The sequence below is a fragment of the Conger conger genome, chromosome 6 (genome assembly GCF_963514075.1).
Source record: "Conger conger chromosome 6, fConCon1.1, whole genome shotgun sequence".
In the NCBI taxonomy this organism is placed as follows: Eukaryota; Metazoa; Chordata; class Actinopteri; order Anguilliformes; family Congridae; genus Conger; species Conger conger.
Window position 1 is genome coordinate 19,069,140 of NC_083765.1, and position 18,778 is coordinate 19,087,917.

General features: G+C 44.0%; 1 protein-coding gene across 2 annotated transcripts; it reads right to left on the bottom strand.

Moving 5' to 3' along the window:
• Positions 1–477: 477 nt before the first annotated feature.
• On the bottom strand, positions 478–7,907 carry LOC133130681 (transmembrane 6 superfamily member 1-like). Of its 2 annotated transcripts, none has more exons than XM_061245433.1 (11): positions 7,787–7,907; positions 7,214–7,600; positions 6,834–6,937; positions 6,111–6,208; positions 5,887–5,990; positions 5,134–5,216; positions 4,909–5,027; positions 4,353–4,457; positions 3,167–3,259; positions 2,946–3,065; positions 478–1,808 (listed from the first exon to the last, which is right to left on the bottom strand). In XM_061245433.1, the coding sequence occupies exons 2-11, from the start codon at positions 7,327–7,329 to the stop codon at positions 1,620–1,622; spliced, it is 1,131 nt and encodes a 376-aa protein (XP_061101417.1). In that variant the 5' UTR covers positions 7,330–7,600; positions 7,787–7,907; the 3' UTR covers positions 478–1,619. The 2 variants fall into 2 exon arrangements, with proteins under 2 accessions (XP_061101417.1, XP_061101418.1); XM_061245434.1 differs by lacking the exons at positions 7,214–7,600; positions 7,787–7,907 and adding exons at positions 6,409–6,466; positions 7,077–7,209.
• Positions 7,908–18,778: the final 10,871 nt, after the last annotated feature.

Sequence of the window (18,778 nt, forward strand, 5' to 3'; positions counted from 1 at the left end):
GTTCTAAAACATCAACCTTTTTTGCATAAAATCTCAAGAACTGTTTGTGCCAAAGTACAACAGTATTAGTGCGTGTATTGAAAATGCTATGGTTTCGTTTAGCTGGCAAAAAAAAATGCGGTGTTGTTTTATGCAAGCCAAACAAACCATTGGAAACATAATATCATTAGCTAAAATGCTTTTCAGTTATCACTTCAATAACATGTCTGTAGTCAGTTCTTTAAGTATGTAGTAAGTATGCAATGGCGAAACGGACAACGATAATTCCTCCAGAGAAATTTGAAGGAAACAATGGACGTTCAATCTACGTTTCTACATTTTTAGGATGAGAAACTATTATGCCTTTGGTCTGCTTGTCATGAAAAGGACACTGACATTACCTTATTTCTTGAAGTATGTGGATTTCCAAAATGAGATCCCCCCCCATGCTTGTATTACCACCCACATGTTAGAAAATAAGGAACTGGCATCTTAAAATAGGTTATACAACTAGATCTGTGAGTTTTAATGCTTTCAAACAGTATATCCTGTAACAATAGTGATTGAAAATTGCACCATGAAAAAAAGAAATGAATGCAAAAAAACCCTTGTGCAACATGATTGCACTGCTTTTCATGCCCTGAAAATCGGTACACATATACCGAATCCTGGATAAGCAACACCCCATGATGACATTCTGCAATTGCAAGGAGAAATATAATAGATATAAAATATGAAGAGATATATTAAATAATAGATTAGGTTGCATGGGACTGTCCCACTCAGGGCCACAATAGATCCGTTGGCAAACGGCAAGAAATTGTAACAGAGGTTATGGTTTAATTTAGACACGAAAATGTTTTGTACACACGTGTTGGAGTGCGTCAATTTTGGTTAACATACGGTTAACTTCAACCACTAGGGGTGATTTCAGAACACAGAGCCAGGCCGATTTCAGTGGTCAGAACATTTGGTCACCTGTCATCAAATTAGAGTGAGACCAGGCTCGCCTGTGAGACTTAAGGGGTTAAAGGAACCTGGGGCACTACTTCAATATTAAAGTCTGGGATTTGAATTAAAAGCATAAAACAATGGAGTGAAATAATTGTACTGTTTCCTACAGATTTAAAAGTATTATTAATGAAATATAATATGTCTTTATATAATGTAGCAAATATGTTCAATTATCAAACTTAATAAGCCCTTGATCCTTGTAAAGGAGTTCGTCCCAAAACTAGTACCATTCCAAGTTATGTTTCAAAGAGTTCAAACTAAAAGTAAACAATGGAAACAAGACAGAAATCAGTAAAATCAATTCAGTAAAATCACGAATCCAATATTTACCCGTGGCAGTAATGTAAATAAAAATAATTTTAAAACTTTAAACCCCAGAAGTACAAAATAGGATATAAATTTTCCTTTCAGTGAAAAGACTGATGCTTTTTCAGTATAAAACTGAAAGAAAAAAAAACAGTTTTATACTGCTGCATAACAACAAAAAGCAGCACACCCAGCGGCTCTCCCGGACCAGGAGTGAGGACCACTGCTCTACAGTGTTGAATCTCAAACTGTTCTGATCCTGTGCCTCAAAATAATACACATTTTCCAAGGTTTTTACAGAATATCTGTTGTTGCTCCATTCAGTCCTTTTTGTCCTGTCTATGCTTAAGGAAGAAGTGGGGGGTGTTAACACAGCGGTAGCTGAGAATTTGGGGTATCAGGCCGTACAGTGTGTTGACCATCAGGAAGAGGGTCTTGCTGGCTTCTGGGACTCTGTAGGCAAAGGGGGTCCTGGTGTGTAGGGAGGCACCGATGTGTGCGAACTGGGCCTGGGGAGGAGACGTAATGTGTTTCATGATTCAGAATATCTCTACACTGTGGCAAACAACTGAAACTGAGCAAGCTTCCTTCGGACTTGCTAGTCATGAGAACTTTGTTGAGCCAACAATGAGCAGTGTTCCTTCTGCCTGAAGTGGTATCCAATATGCCAGTGCAGAGATGTAAAGACATGGTCCTGATTCAGTTGGTTCATTAAACATCCCGCCTCACTTTTTGAAAGAGCTGGAGCATTAATGCCATCGTTCTTGTCAAATTTCCCAATTTACAGCTTTATGCTGTACTTCCACTACCATACCCCACCCCAGCCAGTATTCCCTACCCACATCAATTCCCCAGGTTTTTACTGCAAAGAGAATTACACGCACTCTGTAAAGATAAAGGTTAACACTAATAACTTTGCTATTATCCATTATACTAATGTTGACCATAGTGGAAAATTATAATAATGGCTCTCACAATTACAATTCTTTATCTGATACATTTCCTCATCAATGGCAACTTAAAATGATTTTGGTCATACACTCACACAATCACACATAGCATGTTTACATGATCTTTTTTGATGTATAGAGTACACCTGTGTGGCCTGGGACTTTGTTACTGTACTGTTTTAAAGCCACTGTGTTGATAAGGGAAACTGTCCAGAGAAACCCACCCAGCTTTAGACTATGGGCCCTTGGTCTTATTTATAGCATGAGCAGCTGGCATTTAAAGAATAGCACCACCGCTACATGTCAAAGGAAAGGCCCTGCTTTTGACTCCAAAATAAAGTTAATGATCATTTTGACTCATGCCCATTACATCTTAAATTTAGGGTTGAGAAGCACAGGCTGTCCCTGGCACATACAGTGTTCAGATGAGGGCAGGGGTATTGGTCAAATGGGCTTTGTTTTCAGCCATCAGTCAGCCCATAATCTAAAATTATAATCAAATCCCATTATCAAAATTTCTCTTTTCTCTTGTTGATAATACAAATCTAATTTCTGAACTTTTAGTTCACCATTTTGATCAATGTTTGGAAAATAACTGTAAAATAAGAAAATAACTGTACTCTGATAACCGTTCATATATTGTCTGATAACCGTTTATATATCGAGTGTCTGATAACCGTTTATATATGGACTCACTTGTGCTAGCGCTCCGGAGTGCACTAGTGTCAGGTCAGGAATCCAGTCACAGCCTGGGACCACCAGCCCATAGAGCGTTATCGTGTAGTACGGCACAGAGTAAAACATGTTTACCAACATCTGCACCAGGGAAAGAATACATACAGTCAGTTACTAACTCTTCTGATGTCCAGATTATTTCAATGACAAGAGAGCCTGAGACTGGCCTTGTCTCCTCTCACCTGGATCTTTGGATAGGCCGAAGGGTCCTTCAGGTAAGGCTCATAGTGCTGCAGGTAATCGTGACACCACTGAGTGGGACAGTCCAGTGCAACCTGAGACAGAAGTGTCGCAATATTCGCTCCCTTGGTACCTCACTCATGCTGAACTAAGGTAAGTGCTGCACACTGTGTACAGGCAGAAGTCCCATGGGCTGGGATTACGGTGCTTAACTATAGTGGCCAGGGCATGATAAACAGGTGGTCCTCTACACAGAGCCATTCCTTCATTCCAATCTCATGTGCCTGAGATCAGCTGCATCTCCATTTGTTCCAGCGTACTCTACGTGACATAACCGCCATTCTGTGGAAATCTCTGAGACTTATAATAGCAGTGAATCTGGCATACACGACAGACAGATCTTTGGGAATCGCCCAAATTTCACTCCTCTAGTTATTGTTTTCACCACTCAAACCAAAAGCACAGTGCATTTGCCAACAAGTCAGATATTGCTGTATTTCTCACTCTACAGGCCATCCAGTACTACAGGACAAGAAAAGCAAAGGTGTGTCTCTCCCTGATGACACCCAGTAGCCTTTGGCAGCATTGTTGGCAGTAGCCTGAAGAAGCCAGGCCAATTGGGCCTATTGCAACCTGTCACAGTGGACTCCAGGTCAGAGATGACTAATAACATAGTCAAAGCTCAAACCTACCATTGTAGTCTCTAGCCTATGTTCATAGCAAGCACCTTTACCAAGCCACTCAGCAGTACATAGACAACACTCCTGCACAGACATCAAAGGTATACATATTACCAGGAATGAAAAGAAACATTGACCATTGAAGACCACACAAGCACAATGTTGTCTTAAAGGGAGGCCCCACAGGTGAATAGGGGAGAAAATGCAAACATTTAATAGAAAGAGAAAAATTATATCTATATATCAAAAACATCTCTAATTCCCAGGTTATTTTGGTTTGGAAACACCAAGCTAAATTTGATAGCTATATCTATGGGCTAAGTTGGGAAAAAACTATTGCACAGGAAATACTGTAATTTAGAAAATGCTTTTGGTGCTTGACATGGCTGGTATAAAAAATATTTTGTTGTTTCATATATTTTATGAAACTACAGTAGAAGTTAAATATCATAATATAATATTTGGACCTATCCAGCCAAAATCACCCTTTTCACCTTACTGGCCTTACCAAACCTCTGAAGATGCAGAAAGCAGTTGCAAGGATGAGGTAGATGGCAAAGAGTAAATCCAGTGGCCTCTGCACCAGACTCTGCCGGTGGGCTTCCTGTATGCTCTACACAAATGAACATTGTTGGTGGATAAGTTCTTCTATACATATTTCGTCTTTTTCAGTTCACAAAACATTTTCATGTCTGTATGTGTAATGCATGCATCCATATTTGACAACAAAACAGTTAATCTGGAGGTCTCAGTAGCTGAGACTGAAATGCTAACTCTCCCCAGAGCTTGTCTGTATAAAGGTCATTCACTAGGCAAGGCTGCTAGCTGATTTTTTTCTTCTACACACAAACATGTATTTCCTTGTTGTTACAGAAAGTCATCTGGATGATTCTAGATATAACACTATATTTATACATAAAACATGTTGTTGGCAGTTTTCCCAGAATAAGTGCATATGCAGAAAGATAATTTCTCAAACACCCTAACCAGATTTTGCAACAAACCACAGATTTATCCATTCCCCAGTAGAGTACTTGCATGTGTGCCCAGTCTGGGTCTCTCACCGAGGACAGTGCCTCCAGTGTGGGGGGCTGCCTGAAGACACGAAAACATGCCCACACGGAGATCAGGATGTACACCGAGTGTACAAAGAACAGTGGGCTCAGCTGGGTCCCATACTTTCCTGTAAGAAGAGTGCATAGTCAGCTGCCATAGGCTATGTTGGGACACAGGTTCGAATAAGGTGCAAATGCTAGCCACACGCTTTTAAATGTACTTAATTTTCTTACCAACAACATTGCCAGGAATGTAGACTATTACACGCATTAAGAAGGACCCCACCCAGAAGAGGCCAATAGCTCTGTAACTTGCCCTTCCAAGAAACAAGACACTTGTTTAATAACACAGTTGATTCAGCTACTGTACTTGGAGCATTGAATAGCTATGCTGCAATGTATTTACACTGCTGACTCTAAATAATGTTAACAACGTTGATTCAATATGTTATCTAATGGCTTTTTGCTAAATTATGAATCAGCTAACAACTGACAATCAGCACAGAAGGAAATAGGAGTGGAAAATGTGAATGGTGTGTTTGGAGTGGTATTTATTTGGTCAAGACTCAGCAGTTCATGGTCGAGAGGAATTCAGCGGTCTAGACTCTGATGCAGATAAAATATCTTCACATGTAGGTCTATTTGCATTAAACTACTGTCACAGCCATGTCAGCCATTGCAGCTCATGGCAGCCGTCATGATGTTCTTTCTGTGAGTCAGTTAGAGCTACTAAATATACACCTTCAGGACAAGGATGCCTATCCACTGAATATGTATTGATCCAGGTTCTCTTGATGGCCATGTGCCAAGCAAAGAGAAACTTTGGTAAGAACTACACATTACACAAGAACAGTACACATTAATAAAATGGGCACTTATTTGTTTGTGTACCTTGTGTTTTAATGTGCAATTGTACTGTCAAATGTGATCACACAGACTCTCTCTAGTAAGCTTTCTGATAAACAGCAAGTGCAAACACAGTAATACCCCCATGTTATCGCTGCAACCATCAGCAAGTACATGAGATAATGCGTAGAGCCATCCCAGTAGGAAATCATGTGTCCATGTGCCGTGTTGATGTAAGGGTCTGCCTGGAACATGCATGCAAAATTTCAACAAAGTTTTCATAGTCAGTTTGGCAGATATTTGTACAAAAGTCAAAGGCCTTCATCATATTTTAAAATTACTTAAATATAAGATTCAGTACATACCTCTTTTAAGTAAAAGGTCATAAATCCATCTATGATACCATCTTGCTCAAGCCCTATGATGAGGTTCACCACACTAAAGAATGCATATATTGCATAAACTGGGGAAAAAAGGCAAAATAAGAACAAACACATGTTTATTTAATTTCTCTATCATTTCTATGGCACTCTGCTATAAAGACTTGTATGGGTGAAATGACAAAACCTTCTGTAAAAGTGACATTGAATATTAAATTAAAGTATCTTCTGAATTAGCACTTTAGATCTTGGCAAAATACATAAAAATATAAAAGTGTGTGACGTTTCACATGCTTCTCCGTTATTCCCCATTTAGAAATATAACATGGTGTAGCACACAGCTGCCAATAAAGGGTAGTAGTTTGTCGTCACAGCATCATGTTTCCATGATCATTCATGTGATAAAAAAGAAATTCACAACAAAAACTTTTTTAAACAACAGCTATGAAAAAAGGAACCACACAAACTGTAAACAACTCCGTCATGTGACAATTATAGCTCGAAAAATCTTCCTGTATCTAAAACTATAACTAAAATATGTAGCCTATGTTGTACTACCACTCGGCATTATTCAACTGTCCCACGCCACATTTGCCCATGCTTTTTAACTGTATCACACTCCGTCAGCAACAGAATGGAATCTATCTGATGCTAATCTTGATACCTACAATACGAAACAAAATGTTCGTCATAATCAAAATGTCTTACCATAGAAAAGAGGATCTTTAGGTGGCTTCTTCCTTAGCCAAATTCGAGCCGACGTTGCGATGATAAGTAAAATTAACGCCCCTGCCACAACAAGCGCTTCGGTGCTAGAAAAGACAGATAATAGACTACTGAATTATATGACATAAACATAACTTTAGTTTTAGTGTTTTTGTTTTAGCTGCGCTACGACCGATATCATTGACTGGGCTAATGCATACAGTGAAATTATACATCTGGCTATACCTTGATTGTTAAAACGTTATTTGTCCACTTCCAGTATTTGGTCGTATGCTTCAATGTTCCAAAACATGTAACTAACACGGGCTACAAACCGTGTAAATTGTTTGGTATACATCCAAAGTAGAATAACTACCGCTCACCTGTTTGTATAAGCTAAAAAATTAAAAATATATGAGATTGGTATTGACAGCATGGACAATACAAAAACTCCAGTTCCAGCTGATGCGTTCATCCCCGTCTTCCGTGTTGCTCCCATTGCCTCTTATTTAGGTACTTCTATCAAAGGCAAAGTGTTCCAACTGTGAAAATATATTTTCGTCCCGTACACATTGAGGCGGGGTACAGATTACAGGATTATTACCAATCCAGCGTTTGTGCCTCCCAATAGCACACGAGTCAGGTCGGTCATGCGTGCCCTCTGTTATACCAGAAAAGGTTATCGCTGTCAAGCCTGGTCAGTCCTGTGTGACATCTGAGTCTTCACATTCCTGAACATGATTCGAATGCAGAGAGGTATAAATTTAGCCCTGTCAGAACCAACAAAAACACGACGTCAAACATATGAATGCAAACCCGGATTGCAAATTATTTCTCGCAAGCGCCCAGCTACTCTATTGTTTCTGGCATTGCTTGACCTACGCATTTGAATTGTCTCATCAAAATGGTCAAACGTACATTAACCCCTTTTCTTAACAAACTTGAAAATGACATACCCAAAATAAAATGGTTACTATTCTTTGATCCTTTTGACTACAGGCATAATCCTGGTCTCTTCTGAAAGGTAACCCTTTGGTGTGTTTTTCAAGAGTTAGAATTACTCCAAATATTACTGAAACAATGTTACAGAAGCTGAAAAGTGAAAGTGGATGTAGCGGCCTGTAGCGTAGTGGTTAAAGTAAATGACTGGGACACGCAGGCCAGCCGCGTGTCACGCAAGGTCGGTGGTTCTAATCCCGGTGTAGCCACAATAAGATCAAGATCAGTACAGCCGTTGGGCCCTTGAGCAATGCCCTTAACCCTGCACTGCTCCAGGGGAGGATTGTCTCCTGCTTAGTCTAATCAACTGTATGTCGTTCTGGATAAGAGCGTCTGCCAAATGCCAATAATGTAATGTAATGTTTTCTAACTGAAAACATTTTCTGTTTTTGACAGGATACAGATTATTGTAGCTGTGGCTGGTGCACTTAGAAACACAATGGAACCAAGTCAAAACACTGGACAAATCCACTTTCAAATTTGAATCCTGGCCTCTTCTGAAAGGTAATCAGTAATCAGTGGCCATACAGCACTCCAAGCGAATTGGCCTACAGAGCAAAATAACAATAAATGGCAAGCAATTTAAAAGTACGTCGTCATGACATGAATGGTACCGTCCGTATACAAAGAAGGACAATAAATACCAAACATTACAAATATACATCAATAAATTAATCATACAGTCAAGTATGCAGAACTAACACTCAGGCACTGGAGAAAACCTTAGTAGAAGATTAACAAAACTACGTTTACAAAACACAATAGAGAATATATTGTAAAACGTACCCTTTCCTGATTCAGCAGCGGAACTTGATTATTGCCGATAGTTGCGTCTTAACTTCGGCCAGACAATAAACACACACTGGGACATAAAGTGTTCAGATTAAAACAGCGTATAATTTAAAATATAGAAGTACGTGAATTCATTTAGCATACCGATTTAAATCCTTTAGAGGATCACACACGCCAAACAATCTCCTACAGCCCAGCCACGAGGATGCAAAGAAAGAGACAAGAAAGAGGTGGGTGTACCTGTTCTATATTCAATGCTTTACGCACCTGTTAGACAGCGCACCCTCCATTGCATTACATTACATTACGTGGCATTTAGCAGACGCTCTTATCCAGAGCGACGTACAACAAAGTGCAAATCAAACACAAGAACAAGTGCAAAAGTGGACCTGAGAGGACAGTATTGTTCCGAGTCCTAGTGTGAACATACAGAAATTCAGAACCCTTGAAGAGTACAATCAACTTTCAAACTAGCATACCACAGTTGGCAGCTAGAAGACAACAATACAACAGCCAATAAAAACAACAATACCTATATAAGTAACAATATCTATACATAAGTGCCATTACGGTCTAAGGCTAATCACGGTGATTGTGAGTTGGGGAGGGAAAGGTGTTGTCACGTTTCAGGTCTGTCTCGCCATGTTTTATGTTTATTCATTTTGTATTAGTCTTGTATTGTCTTATCATGTATTATGTTGTCTAGGTTCGTCATGTTGTTTAGTTATGTTTCGTTACGATTTATTTTCTTGTCATGTTTAGTTATGTCTCGTTACGATTTATTTTCTTGTCATGTCTAGTTATGTTTTCGTACGATTATATTACCTGGTTATGTTGAGTGGTTATCGTCTTAGTTTCGCTTTGTGTTATGTTTTGATGCATGTTTATTGTTACGTTTACTGGTCGTTATGCATACACTTTTACATGTTTTTCCGCAAACCTTGCGTTCCGCCTTTTCTCTCTCTCTCTCTCTCTCTCTCTCTTTCTGTCATTCACTCCCTAAGTGTTTCCATTTGTCTATTTACTAAAACTACTAACGCTAGATCAGGATTGGGTAGAGACTAACAAACTAATCATGTGTTCATGTTACCTTACGTTTCTCGTGCATGTCATTTACTAATTTACTAATGCTAGGGCAGGATAGGTTTATTACTAACGATTACTAATCTCCTTGTTAAACTTGTCATCCATCGCACCTGTTTTCCATTTCCTTGCTACGCTCTAACTAATTGTCTGCACCTGTCTACACCCGCATTTATAGCCCAGTCGCGCTACTGTTCACTGCGAAATTGTCTGCCTCTGTTTACCACGCAACTCTTGAGCATTTACCACTATTGATTACACGTTCGTGGATTCGTCCCGAATAAAGCCCTGAGGGGTCTTTATATTACTATTGTTTCTGAGTCGTGCATTTTGGGTCCAACCCCCACGCACCCGTCTCAGAACAATTTCGCCACAATGGACCCTGCTGACTCTACTGCCATGTTCCACGCCCTCCAGGAACAAGGAGCCATCGTCCAGCAGCATTCACAAGGAATCTCCGAGCTTCACCTGGAGATTCGTGAACTGTGTGCGGAGATGAAGAAGCTCGCTGTCGCGGTCCTGCTACAACCACGGGAGGAGCCTACCCACCCACCCACATCCCCAGCGTTCAACCCCATGGAAACCTGGCAATTCCGGGAGCCCCAACAACCCCCCCGGAGAGGTTCGGTGGAGAACCTGAGAGGTGCAAGGCTTTCCTACTCCAATGTGACTTCGTATTCAGGCAACAGCCCCAGACCTACAACAGCGACGACCGTCGGATAGGCTATGTGATGGGACTGCTGAAGGGGAAGGCATTGGACTGGGCTACTGCGGTGTGGACCGGGGGTTCATCTCCTCCTCGTTACCCGGCCTTCGTCGAGGAGATTCGGAAGGTTTTCCAACACGCATCCAGCGACCAGGAGCCATCCCAGAGACTGATTGCTCTGCGCCAGGGACGGACGACCGCGGCAGACCACTCCATCGACTTCCGCACCCTCGCGGCGGCCACTAGTTGGAACGATGCGGCGTTGGCGAATCTCTTCCTGGCCAGCCTGAGTGAGACGCTCCAGGACGAGTTGGCGCGACTGGACCCCATCACCCAGCTCGACCAACTCATGCGCACCACGATCCGCCTGGACAACCGTGCCAGACAACACCGGTCGGAGAGACCGATCCTTCCCGGCAACCCGTACCCCAGGCAGGGGCCAAATCCTCGACAAGAGGAGCAGCAGTCGGAGGGACCCGAACCCATGGACCTGTCCCGGGCCGGTACCAAGATCGCTACCGAGGAACGAGCACGCCGCAGAACCACCGGCTCGTGCTTCTACTGTGGGAGGCCGGGTCACACCCAGGCTCGGTGCTCCTTCAGGACCAGGCGACCAGTAGAGGTGAGAGCAGTCGACAGGCATGAGGGTTCTGACAGAGACAACCATCGTCCCACGCTCACCACCCTGCTGATTCTTCCCGACGGAACAACCCGGGTTAACGCATTGGTGGATTCTGGAGCGGACGCCAACCTCATCGACGAAGTTCTGGTGTTTGAACTGAACATTCCCACCCTCCCTCTACCCCACCCTGAGAATGCGCGGTCGCTGGATGGAAGGACGTTCTGCCGCATGACGCACATCACTATTCCCGTACAACTGATCATTTCTGGGAACCATCGGGAGATGATCCAGTTCCGCGTCATCCAGTCCCCTAATGACCAACTCATCTTGGGATTACCCTGGCTCCAGAAACACAACCCCACGATCAACTGGAGTTCTAACCAAGTGCAAGCATGGGATCCTAAGTGCCATCTGTCCTGCTTGCGTTCCGCCCCACCACCAGCAGAGGGAGTGCCAGCTCTACCACAGACTCCCAAACCCTCTCTGGAGAGGGTCCCCTCTCCTTACCATGACCTGGGCACAGTGTTCTCCAAGACACAAGCTCAGTCTTTGCCGCCTCATCGGCCCTACGACTGCGCCATCGAGCTCCTTCCCAGTTCGTCACTCCCCTCTAGTCGCCTATACAACGTCTCCAGACCAGAAAGGGAGGCTATGGAGAAATACATCCGTGACTGCCTGGCTAACGGACTAATTCGCCCATCTTCCTCTCCCGCCGGTGCGAGATTCTTCTTCGTTCAAAAGAAAGATGGCTCCCTACGCCCGTGCATCGACTACAGGGAGCTGAACAACATCACGGTGAGGAACAAGTATCCTCTGCCCCTGATGGACTCCGCGTTCCACCCACTTCACGAGGCCACCATCTTCACCAAGTTGGATCTCCGCAACGCTTACCACCTGGTCCGTATCCGTGAGGGCGATGAATGGAAGACCGCCTTCAACACCTCTCTCGGACACTTTGAATACCTGGTCATGCCATTCGGCCTCACCAACGCTCCTGCTGTCTTCCAGGCCCTGGTTAATGACGTTCTTCGGGACTTGTTGGGCCGCCATGTGTTCGTCTACCTGGATGACATCTTAATTTACTCTAATAATGCCAAGGATCATGAGAACCACGTCAGGCAAGTGCTACAGAGACTTCTAGAGAACAGATTGTTCATCAAGGCGGAGAAGTGCGTCTTCCACTCTGACACAGTTGAGTTCCTTGGATTCATCCTTGAGAGGGGACGGATCAGGGCGGATCCCAAGAAGATTCTGGCGGTCACCGACTGGCCCACACCCACCTCACGTAAGCAACTCCAGCGCTTCTTGGGATTCGCCAACTTCTACCGAAGGTTCATCCGATCCTATAGCCAAGAGGTCTCCCCTCTAACCAAGCTCACGTCCCCTGCGGTGCCATTCCGGTGGAGCCCCGAAGCTGAGACGGCCTTCACCAAGGTCAAGAGACTGTTCTCTTCCGCTCCCATCCTGGTTCACCCCGACCCCACCCGCCAGTTTGTGGTTGAGACGGATGCTTCCGACTTGGGGGTGGGAGCTGTGCTCTCTCAGGTGGCGGCCGCGGACAACCGACTACACCCCTGCGCTTTCTTCTCCAAGAAGCTGTCCCCGGCGGAGAGGAATTATGATGTCGGAAATCGCGAACTGCTGGCAGTCAAACTGGCGTTGGAGGAGTGGAGACATTGGCTGGAGGGGTCCGAGAAGCCGTTCATCGTTTGGACCGACCACAAGAACCTGGCATACCTCCAGACAGCCAAGAGGCTGAACTCCCGACAGGCCAGATGGGCACTGTTCTTCGGGAGGTTCAACTTCTCACTCACCTACCGCCCGGGTTCTAAGAACGTTAAGCCTGATGCCCTTTCTCGCCAATTTAACACCTGTCCTGAGCGTGAGGCACCTCAGTACATCCTTCCGGCCTCCTGCACCGTGGGGTCCGTCACCTGGAAGATCGAGTCGGTGATCCAGAGGGCTCTACGGGAGGAACCCGATCCTAGGCCCAACCCCGGATTACGCCTATACGTTCCCGCAGCCGCTCGGACACAGGTGCTGCAATGGGCCCATTCATCCCTCCTTTCCTGCCACCCCGGCTTTACCCGCACCTTGGCGGTGCTGAAGAGGAGATTCTGGTGGAGTTCCATGATCCCCGACACCAGACGCTTCATCAAGGCATGTACCACCTGTGCCAGAAGCAAGGCCTCCCACCAAGCCCCGGCTGGTCTACTCCAACCTCTGCCTGTGCCCAGCCGACCCTGGAGCCACATCGGCGTGGACCTTGTTACCGGACTTCCCCCTTCCGAAGGTAACACCACCATCCTCACTGTGGTGGACCGATTCAGTAAGGCGGCCCACTTCATCCCCCTGCCAGGGTTACCCACTGCCCAAGAGACTGCAGAGGTACTTATCAAGGAAGTGTTCCGCATCCATGGAATCCCCTCAGACATTGTATTCGACCGGGGCCCACAATTCATTTCTCAAGTGTGGAAAGCTTTCTGCCTGGCCCTCGGTGCCACAGCCAGCCTCTCATCCGGCTACCACCCTCAATCCAATGGGCAGACCGAGAGGGCCAACCAGGATTTGGGAGCCGCGCTACGTTGTGTCTCTGCCCAGAATCCGGCTTCATGGAGCAAGATGCTCACCTGGGTTGAGTATGCGCACAACACCCTTCCATGCGCCGCCACCAGAAAGTCTCCATTCGAGATCTCTCTAGGCTACCAACCTCCATTGTTTCCCAACCAAGAAGCTGAGATCGCTGTTCCCTCCCTCGCCACCCACATGAAACGATGTGCCAAGATTTGGAGGGACGCCAAGGCCGCGCTCTTATGCACGGCAGATTGTAATCGGCGTTTTGCTGATCGCCACCGCACCCCAGCTCCGGCCTACAAACCAGGTGACTCCGTCTGGCTGTCCACTAAGGACATTCCCCTCCAAGCCACTTCCCACAAACTGCAACCCCGCTTTATTGGTCCCTTTAAGATCCACAGAATCATCAACTCTTCCTCTGTTAAACTGTCACTCCCTGCTTCCCTTAAGATTCACCCCACATTCCATGTCTCCTGTATTAAGCCTGTATCCTCTCACCCCATATGTCCCCAGATCCCCCACCACCTCCCCCCCGCATTATTGACAACCACCCTGCTTTTACTGTTAACAAACTCTTGAACATTCGTAAGAGGGGCCGTGGGGTTCAATACTTACTCCTGGGTCGCTCCCAGTCTCATTCTGGACAAATCACTCATCAGAGACTTCCATCGTGACCACCCTGATAAATTCCTAGGACCGCCAGGAGTCGGTCGTTAAGGGGGGGGACCTGTCACGTTTCAGGTCTGTCTCGCCATGTTTTATGTTTATTCATTTTGTATTAGTCTTGTATTGTCTTATCATGTATTATGTTGTCTAGGTTCGTCATGTTGTTTAGTTAGGTTTCGTTACGATTTATTTTCTTGTCATGTCTAGTTATGTTTTCGTACGATTATATTACATGGTTATGTTGAGTGGTTATCGTCTTAGTTTCGCTTTGTGTTATGTTTTGATGCATGTTTATTGTTACGTTTACTGGTCGTTGTTATGCATACACTTTTACATGTTTTTCCGCAAACCTTGCGTTCCGCCTTTTCTCTCTCTCTCTTTCTGTCATTCACTCCCTAAGTGTTTCCATTTGTCTATTTACTAAAACTACTAACGCTAGATCAGGATTGGGTAGAGACTAACAAACTAATCGTGTTCATGTTACCTTACGTTTCTCGTGCATGTCATTTACTAATTTACTAATGCTAGGGCAGGATAGGTTTATTACTAACGATTACTAATCTCCTTGTTAAACTTGTCATCCATCGCACCTGTTTTCCATTTCCTTGCTACGCTCTAACTAATTGTCTGCACCTGTCTACACCCGCATTTATAGCCCAGTCGCGCTACTGTTCACTGCGAAATTGTCTGCCTCTGTTTACCACGCAACTCTTGAGCATTTACCACTATTGATTACACGTTACGATCCAAGCCTGTTACCGACCATTGTTTATTGATTTCTGTTTTGTGACCATCGTTTGTTTTTTGACTACGTCCTCGCCTACCGTTTTTGTACTTTTGCTTTGCTGATTGTTTCATGGTTTCGACTCCCGCTTCGCCCACGACTACGCCTCTGCCTGCCGTCCGTCTGTTCATCTGCCCCGCTGACAGCTCTCCTGCTACCGGACCTCCCTGCACGTCTACCGACTACGAGTTTGCCTCTTCCCTCGGCACCGTGCATTTTGTTTGTTTACTTTTTGTTTGGCTGGATCTACGTGTATGGACTTTGCTTGTGTTGACTACTCTCCTGGGATTCGTCCCGAATAAAGCCCTGAGGGGTCTTTATATTACTATTGTTTCTGAGTCGTGCATTTTGGGTCCAACCCCCACGCACCCGTCTCAGGTGTAGTCTGAAGAGATGGGTCTTCAGTCTGCGCTTGAAGGAGGTCAGAGACTGCCATTCTGACATCCACCGGGAGGTCATTCCACCACCGTGGGACCAGGACAGACAGCAGTCGTGAGCGTGAAGTGCAGGTGTGGCGAGGGGGAGGCTCCAGACGGCACGAAGTGGCAGAACGGAGGGGTCTTGTTGGTGTATAGGTCTTTATAAGGGATTGAATATATACAGGGGCTGATCCTTTAACTGCCTGGTATGCGAGCACCAAAGTTTTAAATTTGATGCAAGCCATAACAGGCAGCCAGTGGAGGTTGCTGAGCAGGGGGGTGACATGTGAATGTCTGGGAACATTGAATACCAGACGGGCTGCAGCATTCTGGATCAGTTGTAGGGGTCTGATGGCAGATGCTGGAAGGCCAGCCAGCAGAGAATTGCAATAGTCCAGGCGGGACAGGACCATTGCTTGAACAAGGAGCTGAGTGGAGTAGGTGGTGAGAAAGGGTTTGATTCTCCGGATGTTGCACAGGAAGAACCTGCACGCCCGGGTCACCGTAGCGATGTTCTTGGAGAAGGATAGCCTGTTGTTCATCACCACTCCAAGGTTTCTTGCACTAGGGGATGAGGTCACTGACTCTATCAGTGGCGCTGATGGATGTCAATCACTTCCTGGCGAACAGGTAAATATTTGACTGGGTAGACAACGGGAGTGAGAAAGGAGATGACACCCAAGTGCGCCTTGTGCACTAGAGATTATAAATATTTGCGTGATCATTATTATGCACACTGGAGGAGAATATAAATATTTGCATGATCGTTAATACATGCACCTCACTACATATACAAGACTATCCTGAAAAAAGTGTTTGCACTTCCCCCTGCCTGTCACCCTTCCCCCAACTCCTCTGTCTCATCCTCCCTCTCCTTACGCCCCCAACAGCAACAGGTCGAGAAGATCATAAAAAAAAATAAGTAAAATAATGACAATAATAACATCTTGTATACTAATATATTCATTGAGGTCTAATCAATGGACCTCAATACCCAACCCTTATCAACAAGTCAAACACATTCCACAATTTCACATGCTATTTATTATTCAAAAGCAGGCTGCCTCCTTATTCATAAGCTTACTGAATAATATTTTTAAAATTAATTATATGCTCACCCAATATAAAATGGGGTCACACCTCTGAAAATGCCCTCTATTGTGGAGTCAAAGGTGTTTTCACCGTCTTCCTCAGAAATATTCACTCAGACAAGAGATTCCTTGGAAGTCCTACAAAGGAAGTCCTCTATTAAGTAGGTATCGGAAAATTTTTTTTTTCTTGAACAAGGTGAACCTTTTTTGACATAAAATCTTAAGAACTGTTTTCCCCTGAAGTGCAACAGTCTCTGCATGCATATTGAGAATGCTATAGTTTTGTTCCACAGGCAAAATAATGCTGTATTGTCCTATGCAAGCCCAACAAATATACACCATTGGAAACTTAGCTAAAATGCCTTTTAGTCGTCACTTCAATAACATGCATGTAGTCAGTTATTTGCTGGACAGAAGTTATACTTAGTTGATTGTGTATGGGTGGGGAGAAAGCATATACTATTTAATCTGATGTTTCAGTATTTTATTAAATAAGAAGAAGATGGTGAGGGAGGCCATAAAAAAGGATCACAGTTTAAAGGCCCAAACGCATATTTGTGTTTTTGAGCTTTTCATGTCATCCTGGAGCTTTCGGTTTGTTCCATACTGATCCAAGTAAAACCGTTGCAATTTTGGTAGAAGTTTGCATAAACGTTTATAAAATGATTTCCCACTTGAAATTGCGTATGTTTTTACATGATTTTTTTTACATGATGATGTTGCTAAATGTTAACAAAGAGATCTGACCACAGGAGGTGGAGGGGGAATTGGGCTCTGGGGTCAGGGTTAGGGACTTTTAAAAAAAGAATGTCCATAAGCACAAACCCAATGATATAAATGATTATGAAATGTTCTACAAGAATCAAAAATCACTCCAAATATGTTCTATCTTTATCACAAATTATAGTAATGTTTGCCAGGGGTATTTGGTATTTGAAATTCTGCTTGCCTTGACTAACACATGATACCAGCAGATAGACCCTAGACCTAGAGTTAATATTACTGAGCCACAGGTTCCCTCACCAGATTTCCTATGGTTTTCTTCCATAGGGATTTTGATCTGCGGCAAATATAAGATCCTTGGTTAACGTACACTTAAACCCATTTCAGGTTGTGTTCTACAAGATGAGTTACATCCAGTAATATCGCAACCGTGAATTTTGACGTGGTTATACGCGTTACAAAAACAAGTGGTTAGCAAGTTTCTATATGGAAATGACAACAGTAGTGTCACCTGCAGGCGGCGGCGGCCTGGTATGAATCAGGTTTCAATGGAAATAAAGGAATTCAGGAAATACACGATTGAGATATGAAAAAATGTATTTAACTTGAGGACAAAACATGAAACTCTTTGCATTGTGACAAAACACCTTTTTAAGAGTGTATGTTGAGATTCGGGAGGGCATATAAGACAGTCAGGAGATGCGATCAAAATTATAAGGTTTTAATCTTCTTGGAACAAGGCAGGATCCGCTTCATTCAGTAAAAAACTAGTGTTCAACAAAAAAATAACTTGCACACTGGGGAGCAGCCTCGGCAAAAACAGAAAACACTGCTTAGTCAGCAAACTTTCCTTTTGAGCTTCCAAACAGTCTTTTTATTTTGGTTTTGAATCCTTGGATTTTAACTCACAAATCCTTTTCATACCATTTGGGTCGCAGAGCTTTTCCTTTGTTCTAATTTTTCAGAGTCTTCCAGTCACTCCTTTGTTCTACCAGTCTCTTCAGACACAAGAAGAGAAAACAGACCATGCCCTTTTTGTTTGGGGTGTGGCCTCCTGAATACACCTGGCTGAGGTGTGGCTTTGCCAGGTCAGGAGGTTGGCTCTTTGCCTCCATCTGGTGGCCACACAGCACCCATTCACTGAACACCTTACAGTATATTAACCACAGACCTTATATTCGGCAGACGTCGAAATCCCTATGGGAAAAAAGCATGGTAAATCTGCTGAGGGAACCCATGGTGGAAGGAATTGTCTTGCAGATGTGTATGAAAATATTGTTTGGCTGATTTTTTCAATGGATGAATAAATCTGGAGATTTCACTGAATAAATAGTCTGATACATCAGTAATGTGCAGACAGTAATGTTCAACAATATAATGTAAGGCTATCAGCTTGAAGAAATGGTATCTGATCTCCAACAACAACCTATTAGGCCTATTTATTTCAGGAAGTTAGCTGGCTTAATGTAAACTCATCGAGTTAGCTTTC

Excerpts from the sequence above, each read along its gene's own strand:
- LOC133130681 (XM_061245433.1), bottom strand. The coding sequence starts at position 7,329 with ATGGGAGCAACACGGAAGACGGGGATGAACGCATCAGCTGGAACTGGA. Across the intron at positions 5,991-6,110 it reads TGACCTTTTACTTAAAAGAG|GCAGACCCTTACATCAACAC; the intron begins GTATGTACTGAA and ends TGCATGTTCCAG. Across the intron at positions 5,028-5,133 it reads CATTCCTGGCAATGTTGTTG|GAAAGTATGGGACCCAGCTG; the intron begins GTAAGAAAATTA and ends CTCTTCTTACAG.